The sequence below is a fragment of the Sinocyclocheilus anshuiensis genome, unplaced genomic scaffold (genome assembly GCF_001515605.1).
Source record: "Sinocyclocheilus anshuiensis isolate Anshui unplaced genomic scaffold, SAMN03320099.WGS_v1.1 scaffold185, whole genome shotgun sequence".
Taxonomy (NCBI): Eukaryota; Metazoa; Chordata; class Actinopteri; order Cypriniformes; family Cyprinidae; genus Sinocyclocheilus; species Sinocyclocheilus anshuiensis.
In genome coordinates, this window is record NW_015539887.1 from 462,378 (window position 1) to 478,398 (window position 16,021).

The following is a 16,021-nucleotide window of genomic DNA, read 5'->3' on the forward strand; positions in this document are numbered from 1 at the left end:
TATCCATACATACAATTAGCTAATTCTTTTTTGGTCCGTGCAATTGTGACAAATATGGTATGTTACATTATTACAAATTACTCTGAAAGTGCTTCACATAATCTTCTATGTGTATCATGATACAAAAATGCATTAACTTTAATAAATAGAAAATAAAAAAATACAGTACATGAGAGAAACGACTTGAAAATGCTGCAGATTTTCAGTAGTTTCCTATTTTGCAGTGACTCTAGCAGGCATTCCGACATTCAATAAGACACAAAAGTTCTCGCAACAAGTAATTTGATTTTTGAGAGAGGACTTTTTTTCTATTTCTTAGTGTATGATATTGTCATAAGAAGTTATGTGCAATAGGTACTATTTCCTTCCAATTTCTAAACTGTAAAATCGCTCATACTTGTTGCGGCCCCTAGGGGCCACTGTTGTGTTTTTATCAGGTACACATGCTGGAGCCACTGCAGCTCGTGTTGACTCTAAAAGATCGCCAGGTTCAGTCAGCCCACTGGGTCGGTGTTGCAGCTCTCCTCATGTCAAAATGACCTTCTCCATCAATCCCTCTATATTCCCCCACTCTTTAATTTCACTCCGCAGTTTGATTTGTTTTTGGTCATTAAGTCTTTGACCTAATTTCAGTGTGATTGACCTGAATCTCCTGTGTTACTACGTTCCTCTGCACTCTGACTTAAACATTACCTTCGTCCTTTCTGAAACCCATCTGAAAGCTCTTTCCCTACAAAGCTCCTACTTTTCGGGGGAATTAATTAAAAATGAATGAAGTGTCAATGAGTTCATTTAAATATGGTGCACTGCTAAACCAGTTAAAATTGCAAGAGACAGGCCACTTGTATTACAGTGAATAAGAGAATATTGAAATGTCCAAGATGGCAGCTCTAGTATATAAAGATCCACATCCCAAAATAAAAGCCAATCAGCAAAGTCATCGTTTGGTCTTTACAAAGGTTCTTGGTTTTCAATAACAGCCGTGAAGTGCTTGGTCTTGTGAAACTTTGCTCTATACGATAAGTGTATAGAGTGCCAGCAGAATGAGTCATTAAAACCCAAAAACATTTCTGAACTTCTGGTTCTGTCGTCCTTAAAGGGATAGTTTACCCAAAAATGAAAATTCTGTCATTAATTACTCATGTGTAATTACTCATTACTACCCCCATGTGGTTCAAAACCTGTAAAGCCCCGTTCACACCAAGAACGATAACTATAAAGATAACTACAGTATAAAGATAAAGATATTAGCATTCACACCAGCGAATGATATCGTCTGTTTATTCTAAGCGCACCTGCTGCTTTAAATTCTCGAGCTTGTTATTGCAGGATGGATTCTGATTGGGTGTCAATGTTTTTATCGTTCATCAGCTGGAAAAAATAATTCTGAAAGTAATTCCAACAATATAGTTTCTCTGCATTTAATATTGAGAACGATTTTTAGAACTATATCTTTATCGTTATATCTTTATAGTTATCGTCCTTGGTGTGAACGGGCATTAAGACCTTCATTCATCTTCGGAACACAAATTAAGATATTTTTGTTGAAATCTGAAAGCTTTCTGACCCTGCTTAGACAGCAATGCAACTGACACGTTCAAGTAGTGTTGTCAAAAGTACCGACTTGGTACCAGTCGGTACTGAAATTTTAAAAACGTCCATTTCCCGCTAACATTTGAGTGCTGTTGAGCCGATTCTTAAACACTGCTTTTAGGCCAATGTGTTCACGCGTTCAACAGATATGACTGTGATTGGCTACAATGATCATCGCTTCACACTCTTCACCGAGCGCTCACACAGAAGCACACGGGAGCATTTAAAAGCAGGCATCTGACAGATTTTTAAACACTCCTGTGTGGACGTTTATAAAATGGACATTTTTAAAATTTCAGTACTGACTGGTACCAAAGTTGGTACTTTTGACAACACTATGTTCAAGGCCCAGAAAGGTAGTAAGGACATTGATAAAATAGTTCATGTGACTGGTGGTTCAACCTTAATTTTATGAAGCTACGAGAATACTTTTTGTGCACAAAGAAAATATATAGAAAAAATAATGGCTTTATTCAACAATGAACGTGGCAGTTGCGTTGCTGTCTATGCAGGGTCAAAAAGCTCTCAGATTTGCTCTCTTGCGAACTATTGAAAGATACAATGAAAGAGTTGGTCATGACATTGAAGTCATACAACCGTGGTGTAGTTAGTTTATAGCCTACGTTTAGCTTTTTACTTCTGGCGATTGTATTTAGGCTTCAAAATTCATAGTTGTGGACATTCATAGTTGTTTTCATTTGTGAAGGTTTTTATGGTGAACAAAACATGTAAGAATGATGAACTTTTGTTGGTCACAGAGCTTATTTTCTGAAATAATGGAAAATTCTGTTGGCTTTTTTTGAGGGAACCAGAGTGATGCTAATTTCAAGGTTGGCCTACAAAAATATTCTGGCAAGAAATAGGTCTAACTCAATCTGATCTAATGACATCATTATCACATGGCACAGCTGACTGGTTCTCTCCTGTATCGGTAGCCAATGAGCTCGCTGCTCAACATTCAAATATATGACTAGTGCTTGCCGTAGCAGTTGCAGCGTGCTTCAGAAACCCTCCACCTTCCCCAGCTCCACCTGTATAGATCTGCTACGAGGTGATTCATGTATGCTATATGGGGGTTATTTAATGTATGTTATATTTGCAGCAGCAATATGTCTTACATGCTCACAGCAGCATGTTGTGGATGTATTGGCAGTAGCAAGTCTCGGTACTTGCTCTGCTGCAGCAGCAGCAGCAGCAGCAGCAGCAGAAGTGTAGCAGATCTATTCTGCCAAGACCAAATACATTTACATGTACATTACTATGCCAATCCCTCCGAGAGTTGTCATGACAGAAATATCATTCCTAAAGTGCTCTTTTAGCTGTACCAACCTAAAATATCGTTTTTTTAATTAATATACTATAAGTTTATCATATCATTCATGTCAGAATATATTGCTGATTTTACTGAGACTTCAGTGTTTCCCTACCCAATTTGATAGGACCTATGTATGACTAAAATAGCTGTGTTTCCAAGATGGCCGCCTGAATTGACTTGCTTTGAAAGATACTTTGATAGCATCTGATAAAACAGGATTACAGGGGTAAGTGAAGAAGACACATGCAGAAATACTGCACTAGTGCAACCGATTAGTGAATTCACCCCACTGTCTTGCTATCTTGCTCTTTCGTTCTCTTCTCCCAGGTGGTGAGAGGCCCCTTTCCCTCTTCTATTCTCCATCTTTTGTGCATTCTGTCTTCTCTCAGCCCATCCTATGCATGATCTATTGTCATTAATCAGTCCTACATTGTCCCTTTACTGTCCTCTTTGCCTTAGTCCCCTGTCCAAATCTGTCTTTCCAGCCCTTTGTCCATTAGCTGGTTCTCTCTCTTTCTCCCGACCCCTGCTTCCAACTCCTCCCTCCATCCTGACCCTTTCCCTTTCTTTCTTTGACCGCTGCTTTCCCTTGTGCCCTTTCATCCCAGCCGCATGGCTCAGTGTACGTGTGGGTGCTCACTGCAGGAGTCTTGTCGAGATGGTGGTGTGGGCCAAACGAAAGAGGGTGAGGGAGAGGGGGAAGAACAGGGGGATGGAGAGAACTGGTCAGGGCAGGGAGGGACAGAGGGGGAGAGCTGCAGAGCCACCTCATTCTCGTAACAGAAGGAGGAACGGGAGCCCAAGATGTACTTTTTCTCGGCTAACTCTTTAGCGCTGCAGGTGGGCGTGTCCGGGATCTCGTAAGTACTGTTGAAGTATGAGTAGTCCACCTAGAGGTGGGGAGGGCACATGACAAGTACAAGGCATAACTAGATTTGCATTTCTAAAAGAGTCAACAAAAGAATATTGTTATTTGAGTTAAGACAAGTTTTTGGGATTAGTTCTACATAAAAAAAAATAAGCAGGAGAATTATCACTGTACGCAACACCATCTTTGCAGCATGAAGTTGGCTATAGATGGTTTCTAGTATCGACAGATCGTATTTATTTAGAATTGACTGATATTCAGAAGTGAATTGAGAATACCTTTTTAAATTTCAATTCAGTTTAAATTCCAATTCAGTTCCAATTAATTCAAACTGAGGTAAAAGCAGATTGCAGGAATTGCAATTTGAATTTAAAAATGCTTGAAAAAAATTATATATACTATTTTTATTTTCTCATGAGATCGGGTTGATCATACTTTATTTCATATTCATATTTTTTTTCTCTGAATTGCATTTCTACAGCAAATTCTTCGTCCTGTCATTTGAATTCAAATTCTTGTGGAAAATGGCCAATTACTTTCAAATTATTAAATTTGAATTTTGCCTGACCCCATCTCTTATCAACACAAAAATTGCGGGGTTACTTATTGTGGTTGCTTATTAAGTAAAGTTGCTTACTAAGTTACTATATCAAGATTTCTATCTTTTTTTTTTTTTTTTTACAGATTGATTATTTTTCTATAAATCTGGCAACACTGTAAGAAAACCAGACCAATCACAACTGAGTATGTGAACAGAATCAGAATATCACAATGTAATTGCTGTTGGTTAGAACTTAAATGGCAATAATTCTATTAGTCATTTGTTGTTGGATGGATTGATGGATTGTGTTAAGTTAAATGGAGCTGAATTACATAGGTCCCTAATGTTGGGTGGTTTGAAACAAATTCTAACCAGAATGTTTGAGAAATATCAATACAATGTAGCCTTACAAACACAGTAATGAGTCCAATCTGGTACTTCTACACTTTACATTTACAACCACTCCATTTCCTTTCAACTCCGTCACTTTCCACCCTCCATTTTTCACCTGGTAGCAGTTCTTCCTTTCATAGAGCACAGGTTCAAAGCGGTGACCCCAGAGGATCTCAGAGGCCAGGTATGAAGACCGGCATTGGGTTGTCATGGCAGTGGCCTCCACCATGCCCTCCAGAATCACCACCACTTCCATATCTTTGTCTTCCTCTAGTGTATGTTTGTCCACCTCAAAGAAAGGGCTCTCCTCATTAATTTCGTGCACAATTGTCACAGGTGACACCAAAAAGATGCGATCTGTTCCTGTGTCAAAGCCGACATTGAGGTCTGCATTGTCCAATGGCAGGAACTCACCCTCAGGGGTCAACCGTGGCTGCAGGAAAGGTCAAAAGCGCTGTTAAGTTTTACATAGAGTAGATCAACGTTTTAGTCATTTTTATTGTTTGACATACATGTAATTTAGCATATTTAGATGAGTTAATACATAGTCATTTAATATGTATTAATTAAAGTCCATTTTATACATACTGACAAGGCACAATTTTTGTCAATGAAAACGTTTTAGCTGATGATAATATGTAAAATGGTGAAAACGTGTCTGTAACATACCAAACTTGAACTAAATTTTCCACAAGAAGTTATAAATATGTTTTTACACATATCATAGATTTCAAAGTTTACAAAATTTCTGGCAGTAATTTCGACCTCCAAGTCGATGTTATGATAGCAGCATTGTGTCGTAATCAGACACATTTTATGATAAAAAGTGATAAAAGCTGTCTTCCATGGACAGATCCAATCTGTGTAGTGTTGCTATGAGTGATAGATTTTGTTGGTTGGTTGGTTTCTATTTTGTCACACAAAGAGTCCCCATTGACAGTGACATCTCATTGGACATAAAATAGTTTCTGACTGGCTGTAATTGTGTTTCATCAAACAACATTTTCGCTTTCATTGTGGATAAATTACTAAAAGATCTGTACACAGCACCTGGTGAGAATAATATAAGATTATTAAAGAAGATATTTAAAAAAAGGAAAACAATTGTATGCATGTGCATACTGTTTTCAGGAATCTATTTTATTCCAGTCAGTTTAGGCAATAACATACTGTATGAAATATAAGAATTTATTGTTTGATCTCCATGTTCAAACTTCTGACCATCTGACCTCAAAACATCAGGATGTGTTAGAAACATTAGTATTGCATGTGGATATGAACACAATAAAAGACAAATATAAACACGATCCTCACAGACATTCACACACAATGACACATTTGAATACATGTTTATGACAATAAGATTTCATTCAATCTTAAACAAAAGCATACCGACACAAGTAATTTAATCAGGCCGTTAAATTAAGTCACACACACACACAGGGCAGATACACAAGACAATGGTTTGCTCTGGTAAAATTAATCCCCTCGGCAAATCTTATAAACCTCTGGTATGAGCTTGAACAAAACAAGCCGTTATTAACCACACCACTGTCCAGATGTCAATCTCTCTCATTCTTTTTCTCTTTCATTTACTCATCTCACCATGTATTCTACCTTCATGCAAGGTATTTCTTTCTAGTATACACTAGACTACCCTTCAAAAGTTCAGTAAGATTTTACAGTATAATTTATTGAAAGATGTCTCTTATGCTCACCAAGGATGCATTTATTTGATCAAACTACAGTAAAAACGGTAATATTCTGACATATTATTAAACATTATTACATATTACAAAATGTACTTTATTCCTGTGATGGCAAAGCTGAATTTTCAGCATCATTACTCCAGTCTTCAGTTTCACATGATCCTTCAGAAATCATTCTAATATGCTGATTTGGTCCTCAAGGAACATGTCTTATTATTATCAATGTTGAACACAGTAGTTCTACTTAATATTTTTATGGAAACCATGATGCATTTTTTTCACAATTCTTTTATAAAAAGAAAGTTGAAAAGAGCAACATTTATTTGAAATATAAATATTTTAAAGATTTCTTTACTGTCACTTTTGATCAATTTAATGCAACCTTGCTGAATAAAAAGCATTCCTTAAACAATAAATAAATAAAACCCCAAACCTTTGAATGGTAGTGTACCTTCAAAAGTACCACAGTAATGCCATGGATTTTTAGACATGGTAGCCAGTTATGGTAATGCTATGGAATTCTTTGAAATACCTTGGAATATCAAATAAAGAGCATATGGAATGAGTATGGTGATCATTTAATAACAAAGTAAATATTACAATTAGTGCTGTCAAACGATTAATCGCATCCAAAATTAAAGTTTTTATTTACATAATATATACGTGTGTACTGTTTATTCTAATCGTTTGACAGCACTAATTACAATACTATGGTACAGTATTACCATCACTGTATCAAGGTACAGTCATATTTGCTAGCATCTCTGTCCCTGTTCATTTTCCAAGCATTCTCTCCGATTCACTCTTTCCAATCATTCTGACCTCAAAGCAAAATCAACATCCACTTTAAAATTTACTTCAAAACGGGGGTTGAAATGAGCTCTTGTTTTGGAGACCGTTTCCAACCAGAACTAACCTTGCATTGTCAAATTCTCTTTTGTTTCTTTTCAAGAATTTTAATTCAGAAATTAATGCTCATCATAAAATAGGTATTTTGGTACAAGTCACCTCATGTAATGTGTGAATTGCATTTTTATTCTGTTTAAATGAACAGACAGGACAAGACACAAACACACCATCTCACTGACCTTCAGTATCTGTGCTCGTACATGGGCCTCCACCAGGTGGCTCTTGCGCAAGTTTCCCACTCGCCACATCATGCAGAGTTTCCCGTCCCTCATAGCCACCACGGCCACATCCGAGAACACCAGTGTCTCATTGCGCTTCTTGGGCTTGGCGATCTTAGCCATTACTGCCCCAATGATGAAAGCGTCAATGATGCAGCCCACAATGCACTGCAACACGACAGCAAGCACCGCCAGGGGGCAGGCCTCGGTAACGCTCCGGAAGCCGTATCCTATAGACGTCTGCGTCTCCAGAGAGAAGAGGAACGCCGCCATGAAACTGTTCACCTGCTGAAAGCAGCGTTCCTCTGTCTCTGCCAGAGGAGTCAGCGAGGAGGAAACAGACGAAGGAGAAGAGGAAGATGATGCCGGGGGCGCCAGATCCCCGTGAGCGGCGGCGATGAGCCAGAACGTGAAACCAAAGAGAAGCCAGGAGAGCAAGAAGGAGAGGGTGAACACCACGAGCATCCAGCGCCAGCGGATGTCCACGCAGGTGGTGAAGAGGTCGGTGAGGTAGCGCTGGCCCCTTTCGCTCATGTTGACGAAGGTGACGTTGCAGCGCCCGTCCTTGCCTACAAAGCGCCGTCGGGGCCGGCGGGACTGGCCGCGGCATTCGTGGGGCGGCGAGGGCGAGAGGGAACACGAGGACTTTCTCTTGCTCCTCTCCCACCTCCCTTCTGCCCCAGACTCCCCCCTGAGCACCGGGCCATGCCCTCCTACTCCTCCTCCCCTCCTCCCTCCCCCTTCTTCATCATCATCATCGTCATCCTCCGCATCATCCTCATCCCTCTCTCCGCTCCTTCCTCCATTGCTATGGTGAAGGTTGAGCACTTTGCCGTTGCAGTTGGGCGACGGAAGTGTGTCCGACTGGGAGGAATTGATTTCATCACTCTGCGCCAGCCTCATGACTTCCTCCTCGTCCAGCGGGGTGTCCACAACCACACTGAAGCGCCTCTTTACCCGAGCAGCCCCCATTATTGGTGACCGCAAGGTGACTACAAAATGTTCGTGAAAAATTATGCTTTGCCAGATAAATCCAGGGTCAAAATGGATAAAAAATACGGATGCAATGATATATATCCAAACTATGAGTTGTAGACTGTATTCCACAGCGAGGCTTATGGCCTGAAAGAGACCGTATTATCATTTAGATCCCGGCAGCCAATCGTTGCCCAGAGACGGAACACAATCGCATTAGAGATCATCTCTGACATCATCAAAGAGTCTCCACTTGAGTGGTCCGTCCACTGTCTGCTATTAATAAGCCAGTATTCCTGGACAATTTTGATGAACGCAAAGTTCCAAAGTTGTTAGATGCAGTAAATAAAGAAAAACAAATCCAGTTTCAATGCAGTTTCTCAGCTTTAGCAGTAGTTTTGCTAAGGTTAGGTGGTGGGCAGAGACTAGACAGAGGAAAACTGTGCTGCTTTAGGTCTATGCGTAACATATAGCAGCTTCATAAGAAAGTGAGAAACTAAAAGGCACAAACAAATAAGGCGAAGCTCAGGCAGAGCAGAAGGATGAAGGAAAACTGAACTTACATAACATGAAGGAAAAACATAAACAAGCCTCAGTCTTAAGCTGAGGGAACATATAGAGGGAAACTGAAAAGAACATGCACTAAACTGTCTAGAACATATGTGTGTAATAAATAACAGCATGCATATACAGACCAATCTTTCCCTTTAGGACCTCTTCAGCTTTCCTTATTTAAATGGTGAGATGTTTAAAGACACAAGAGAGATGTGCAATTAATATGAAAACTAGTCAACATTTCCTAATACTTCACAAATGTGACTTCTTTGCCTTCAATATTGAGCAAATATATCTCTGGAACAGAACAAGTCCATTTCTCAATCATATTAGACATCAAAACAATTCAAACAGTCAGAAGTGACATTCGGTCACAGTCATGTTTCCATCTCCAGTCTGGCTTCATCAGATTTTCCAGTCTCACACCAAGAGCCGGTTCTCCAAAAGAAAGGGACATTTTGCTCTAGAAAAACTCTTGATTGAAGTTCTATAACTGAATTACTATAGTGCATACATTACAATAGTAAGAGGTTTAGAGTGAGATGAATTATGACCTGTTGGTTCACTTTGATCTCTCCAAAAGCTTAAAAAAGCTAGGCGATGCTTTGAGATCTTCTTCAGAGTCCAATCCAGTTTGGTCATCAACAAAACACCTGCAACTGGTGAAATGTTCCTAAAAATTAACATTAGGTCAGAGAAATGTTTAATGTTGTAGATTTAAAAAATGAAACGATTGGGAAACCGAACGTTCACACCTGATAAGTGGTGTTACCTTTTCATATACCTTCTTTGAGGAACCTGTAGTTCGAGGCTTAATGAACGTGATAGAAATGAGAATCTTTAAAAACGGTGTCTAGTCATGAAAAGCCCACTTGAACAGGAACATATTCAAGGATGAAATAAGAAAATATCACACTCAAAAGAAAAAGAACATTTCTAAAGTGAGAGGTGACATAAGGTTTCATCTTCAAATATCTGCTGCCCTCGCACTGACATTTGTGGTAGAATATATCCACGGCAAATACAACTCAAGAATAGTTTGTCAGGTCCCTGTCACGTTCCTTATTATTCGAATCTGCGGTTTTTGCGTTGAGGACATAGTCTCTGTTAACTCCTAGAGAGAAAGCATAATATGAAAGTTAAAATGAAATTTAAGGACTAGATAAAACTAATACAAATATCTCTCTGTGACATTAAAGCTGCATTGCAAGCATGCTCAATATATGCTGATTAAGTCTAAAATGTCGTAATTCCAATTTGAAAATTCTAACAAACTCTTTTATTTTATATATTCATGAATAAAAAAATGTATAATTACCAGTGCTGGCAGTTAATGAAGTGCATAGATCATCCCGTGTCTTCTTTGCCCTTTCAGTCAGCAGAAATCTGCTGAAAAAGATCAAATATTATGTAAAAGATTAGTGTCTTGCTAAAAAGTCATCGGCCCCTCAAATTGAAAATTAATTAATTGATTAATTAATTTAAAAAAGAATGATAAAAACATTTTGTCATTCTGTAGTTGTAAACCATGGATGAGTAAGTCCACATTTCAGTAATAAAAATTATAAATTTGTTTACTTCTAATATCAAACATATAAAAAAAATAATATTTCAATTTGTTTAATAAATAGACTTTCAATGTAAACTGCATACACTTTAACCACAATAAAATATCAAATGTTACAATACTTTCCATTATGATTATAATTGCTGTGTTTATATTTTTTCAATTCCATTCTGTGCCACTAGTACCATAAATTACCTTTAACACAGAATCAAAAAGCTCAATCTTTTTTAAATATATTTGAAAAACCACCATGGCCTTGACTTTGAATAAGTTAAATACATATCTCAAAAGTCCTTTTTAAGCCAAAATATTTTGCTCATAGTGCCATGTGTGTGGTTCACTAAAGGATTTGGAGAGTGTGTGAGTCACATCTTATTTCACCACCAGTCTTTGACCTCTGACTCTAACCTCTACACACTGTAACCTAGGGCTGTGTGTATGAGAGAGATCTCATTAGAGCACTAAACCTATTGATTAACACATACACCAATGCTGCTGAAAATATACCATTGACAGAGAGCCTTTCAGTATTCATGTTCTCTAATAAGATCATCTGCAGCAGTTAACTATGCATATTGTAAAAAATTATCTCCCTAAATAAAGACTATGAATAATGAAAGGTTGCTCCTTTTGGAAAAAGCTCACGTGCAACAGATATTATTTTAATAACACTTGAATGTATTGTGCTCAAATAATGACAATAAGTGTCATTAGGAGTGCAACAATCCTTAAAAAAAAAACTGTTTCTAAAGTAACCTTAGCATATAATACACTTTAACACTCTATAAACCTTTTAAATACTTTATAAATGTTTAATTATTGTGTGTGGAGGTCGTTTTGACCTCATACTGAATTAGTTTGCAAATAAACACTGAAAGGATATAAAATTCAAATTTAAACATTGAAATATAAAAAGTATTAGTAAAATAAACAACCGAACAAACAAACAAAAAAAGCCTGTAAAAAATAAGGCATATTTTGCAATTTGCACTATTTCTAAGCAAATTTTTTAATTAATTGTGAGTTTGTTTATACAAAAGGTCAGAAGTTCTTGCATCCATTGAAGCAGAATATGCTTGAGAACTGCTGTCATTAAAGCAAAAAAAAAAATAAAAAAATCTTTAAACTGAAGAAAAAAATTCAACTGAACTTTTTTCAAATTATCCTGATAATATAATTTGTAGTGAAAAAAAGTCTACTAAATTTTTAAACTAAAAAAAAGTTTTTAAGCATTATTAACCATTTCAGTGAACTTCATGTATAACACCAGTCAGACTCTCTCACTTTCTCTCTCCTTATCTTTCTGTTCCTCATGTTAGAGGTGTCTGGTGAAATCTCCCATGCTGCTTATGAGAGCTGAGTGATACTCAAACACCCCTGATCCTCTCCAGCATGTGCAGTGTTCAGAGGTGTGAGATATGGGACCAAGGTCAGAGTGATACGGGACATTCTACAATAATTGCTGGCAGAGCGCCAATGCAGCAGTGCCAGACTTATGTCGGGGGCAATTAACAGGAAACTATCGAAATCTATGCAAATCAGCTCAAAGGTTACACAACAATCAACTTTTGATGACATAACAAGCTTAGAGGGTTAGTTCACCCAAAAAAACGCCACACGCTCTCGTCATGATACTGTCGTGAACGTGCGTCCACAAGTGACGCAGTAGAGATGAAAATGTGGAATAAAGTTGTTATTTTTTCTTTGCGCAAAAAAGTATTCTCGTAGCTTCGTAACTTTACAGTTGAACCACTGATGTCACACGGACTACTTTGTCGATCATCTTGGTACTTTTCTGGTCCTTGAACGTGGTAGTTACCTTGCTGTCTATGGGAGGGGCAGAGAGCTCTCAGATTTCATCAAAAATATCTTAAATTGTGTTCCGAAGATGAACGGAGGTCTTACGGGTTTCGAACAACACGAGGGTGAGTAATTAATGACAGAATTTTCATTTTTGGGTGAACTAACCTTTTAATAGCTTTACCTGCCCCATCTGACTCCAGAATATTTTAATAACAGAAGTTGAACAATTTTTAAAGGATAAGCTATTTCAACATAAATGTCCCAGTACTCTATGAATATCATTGTTTTCAACAGCACAAGTTTATTTTCTCTTATCTCTCTGACACTCAGATTGCATTTGTCACTCTATCCATCCTGAATTCTCTCTCTCTTTTTGTCTTTCTATCCCTCTCCCAGATTACATGTCCATGTTCATGTGAATTATGAAGGGAGATTAAGTCCCTGTGGAAATCATTTCAATAATATTCTGTACAGTGAATAACCTTTTGATATTTTCTCTCTAACATACTCTCTGTTTCACCTTTTCACAAATCTGATGGGGATAATCTTATCGAGAAACTCTAGATGTATGCTATTATTACATCACATGGCTGATGTCATGCAGATTTCTAAAGTATGTGAAAGTCATTTTACTTTAGCAAGGACTGACAATGCAGACTAATATTCTATATACTTTATGCTTTTACAGGCACTTTGCAGATGAGAAACTAGATTTGTTTGTAAAGTGACAAGTATGTTTGTCTTTCATTTATAGTATTGACAACTTTATGTAACCAACAAGCAGCATAATTATACATGGCAGCATAATTCCATAAGAATTCTGGTAAGGGTTTTGTTCTAAACCACCTTGGGTATTTTATGTTTGATACTTCTTAACAGTTTTGGTTCCTGAATGGTTCCATGAATGATTTTTACGAAACTTGATTGTCCTCAGCAGTCTATTGCCAAATTAGATAATTTGAGATTTCAACAGAATAACAAATACAGTATAACAAATAAGAAATCAATTTAATATAATTCTTGTATAAATAAATAAAGTGTTTACTTTTCACTGACATTTCACAGCACAATAACACTATAAGGAACACTAAAAAGAACTGCTTCATAATATTTCACTGCTTCACAAAACATTTGTTCAGAAATCAGACATTACTAGACATGTTTGCAAATTTGAAGTAAGTGATAGTAAGAAACACTGTAGAGAATTTAGCAAGAGGATTGCACATTCAAGAAATGTTAATGGAACTGAAAGACATGAAAACCATTGTTTATCTAAAAAAAAAAGGAACTGGTGAATAAGAATTAGGTATAATATAATATTACGCATAGATACGATATTTAGCCTATGTTAAACTTCTGCCTAAACCACACAATGTACTACACAGACTCCATTCAAACTTTAAAAGTTACTATAAAAAAAAAATCAAAATGTAACCAATAGCAACGTCATCAAAATATTTGCACTGGCTATTTTTCTTACATCTATCTGCATTCTGAACTCTGAACTGATTTGTGGTCTTGTCATCCTTGTCATCCATATAAATATATATATATATATATTGATAACACTTAACAATAAGGTTTCATTTGTTAACATTAGTTAATTACATTAGTTGACATGAACTAACAATGAAAATAGTATTTATTATAGTTAGTTATTAATGTTAATTTCAAAATTTACTAATGCATTATTAAACTCAAATGTTGTGTCTGTTTATTTTATTTAATGTACTTGAGCTTACATAAACTAACAGTGAATATTTGTATTTTTATTAACTAATACTAACAAAGATTACAAATACAGTAGCCAATGTATTGCACCACTGCACTAACTTTAACTAATGGGACCTAAATGTAAAGTGTTACCCATATGTTTAAACATTTATAGCTGCACCTGCAACAAACACAAGATTCATACTGAGAGCTACTTTGCAGAGAATCAACGCCTAAAACTACGCTGACCAGAGACATACTGGAAATGCTGATTAAGTGAACAAAACATTATTAGAAAACAACTAATTGTTTTAAAATGATAATGCTGGTGTAACAACCTCAGTAGTATTGGTACATGGTGGAAATGCATGCTATGTCACCTGCAGCAGAACACATGCAGTAATCCAACAGCCCACATACTGCACAGCCAATCCATAGTGTCATCGATTCCTCTATGCCACAAAATGAGGCCACAAAATGTCCATGCATTCACATGGCCAGGCTGTGTCTCTCTCAGTTTGGCTCACTCTCGATATATCTAACTCACTTTCATTCCCTGATTTTCTGTCTGCTTCCATCTCTCTCAGTCTAGATATGCCAGAAGTGTGCGATGAGATTATATGATCCAGTCAGCCTGCTGAAGCCTGGCTGGAAACTAACTCACGTTAATCTGAGTGGGGTAATGAGAAAGTATTAACTACAGATAACATCACCACTCACTGCATTTCTACACAATAGCTTCAGTACAATCTCCTAATCATTAGAACCTAATGTATGCCAAGAAGAGCCAGACTAAATCTGTTAAATGTATGAAAGAGTAATGACCATTTTTTAAATCTTAAAGGAATATTCTGAGTTCAGTACAAGTTAAGATCAATCGAGAGCATTGGTGTTAATTACCACAAAAATAATTTCAACTCATCCTTTACAATAATGGACATGAATGAGGCCAATTCATAAGTGTTACAATTCTGACAGTTTCAATAATATAGCCACACAATGTAAATAATTTGCACGTTAACATGATTTTATTCTGTTAAATAAACGCTTACTAACCTTTTGTGAAGTTGTATCCAATTTTACAACTTTGCCGCCATAACAACAAAAAACGACTGTAATTTCAACTTTTTTACAGCTCAAATATTACACAAGTTTTAACAGAATTAATGTTACTGCTTTTATACATTTATAAATTCTCAATTTCTGTATTTTAAAAAAATGCTTTCTAACCTTTTCTGTATAAATTTATATCCAATTTTACAATTTTGTTATATGACAACACAAAAACGACTGTAATTTAAACTTTTTAACAGCTCAAATATTACACAAGTTTTAACAGAATTAATGTTACTGCTTTTATAAATTTATAAATTCTCCATTTCTGTATTTTTAAAAAAATGCTTTCTAACCTTTTCTGTATAAATTTATATCCAATTTTACAACTTTGTTATATGACAACACAAAAACGACTGTAATTTAAACTGCTTTACAGCTCAAATCATACAGAAGTTTTAACAGAATAATTAATGTTAATGCTTTTATGAAATTATTAGCTCTACATTTTTGTAAAAAAAAAAAAAACACTGGTAAAACTTTACTTAAAGCCTTTATGTATAATGCATTATAAAAGTAGTTTTAATGCATTAATTACACTGTAAAAAAAAATCCGTAAAATTTACGGTAAAAAACCGGCAGCTGTGGTTGCCAGAATTTTACCATAAAAAATACGGTAGCAACGTTTTAGGTTTTACGGTTTTAACTTAAATTTACAGTTAAATACCGTAATTTCATTAACTGATATAATGTTAATATACCAACATATTGAAGTGTTAATATCTGTTTTGAACCATTGTAATGCACTG

General features: G+C 36.4%; 1 protein-coding gene across 5 annotated transcripts in view; it reads right to left on the minus strand.

The window, feature by feature from the left end:
• Positions 1-2,819: 2,819 nt before the first annotated feature.
• The window catches only part of kcnj14 (potassium inwardly rectifying channel subfamily J member 14), an 18,118-nt gene continuing 4,916 nt past the window's right edge, over positions 2,820-16,021 (minus strand). Inside the window, exons 2-8 of one of the 5 annotated variants that reach the window (XM_016482140.1) lie at positions 10,395-10,465; positions 9,849-10,190; positions 9,631-9,749; positions 9,217-9,248; positions 7,508-8,817; positions 4,826-5,143; positions 2,820-3,798 (exon numbers count right to left, since the gene is read on the minus strand). In XM_016482140.1, the coding sequence (XP_016337626.1) occupies positions 3,526-3,798; positions 4,826-5,143; positions 7,508-8,518 (1,602 nt within the window). In that variant the 5' untranslated portion in view covers positions 8,519-8,817; positions 9,217-9,248; positions 9,631-9,749; positions 9,849-10,190; positions 10,395-10,465 and the 3' untranslated portion in view covers positions 2,820-3,525. Of the gene's footprint in view, positions 3,799-4,825; positions 5,144-7,507; positions 9,750-9,848; positions 10,191-10,394; positions 10,466-14,539; positions 14,613-16,021 lie in introns of those variants that run through there. The other 4 variants (XM_016482139.1, XM_016482142.1, XM_016482144.1 and 1 more) reach the window with 4 other exon arrangements.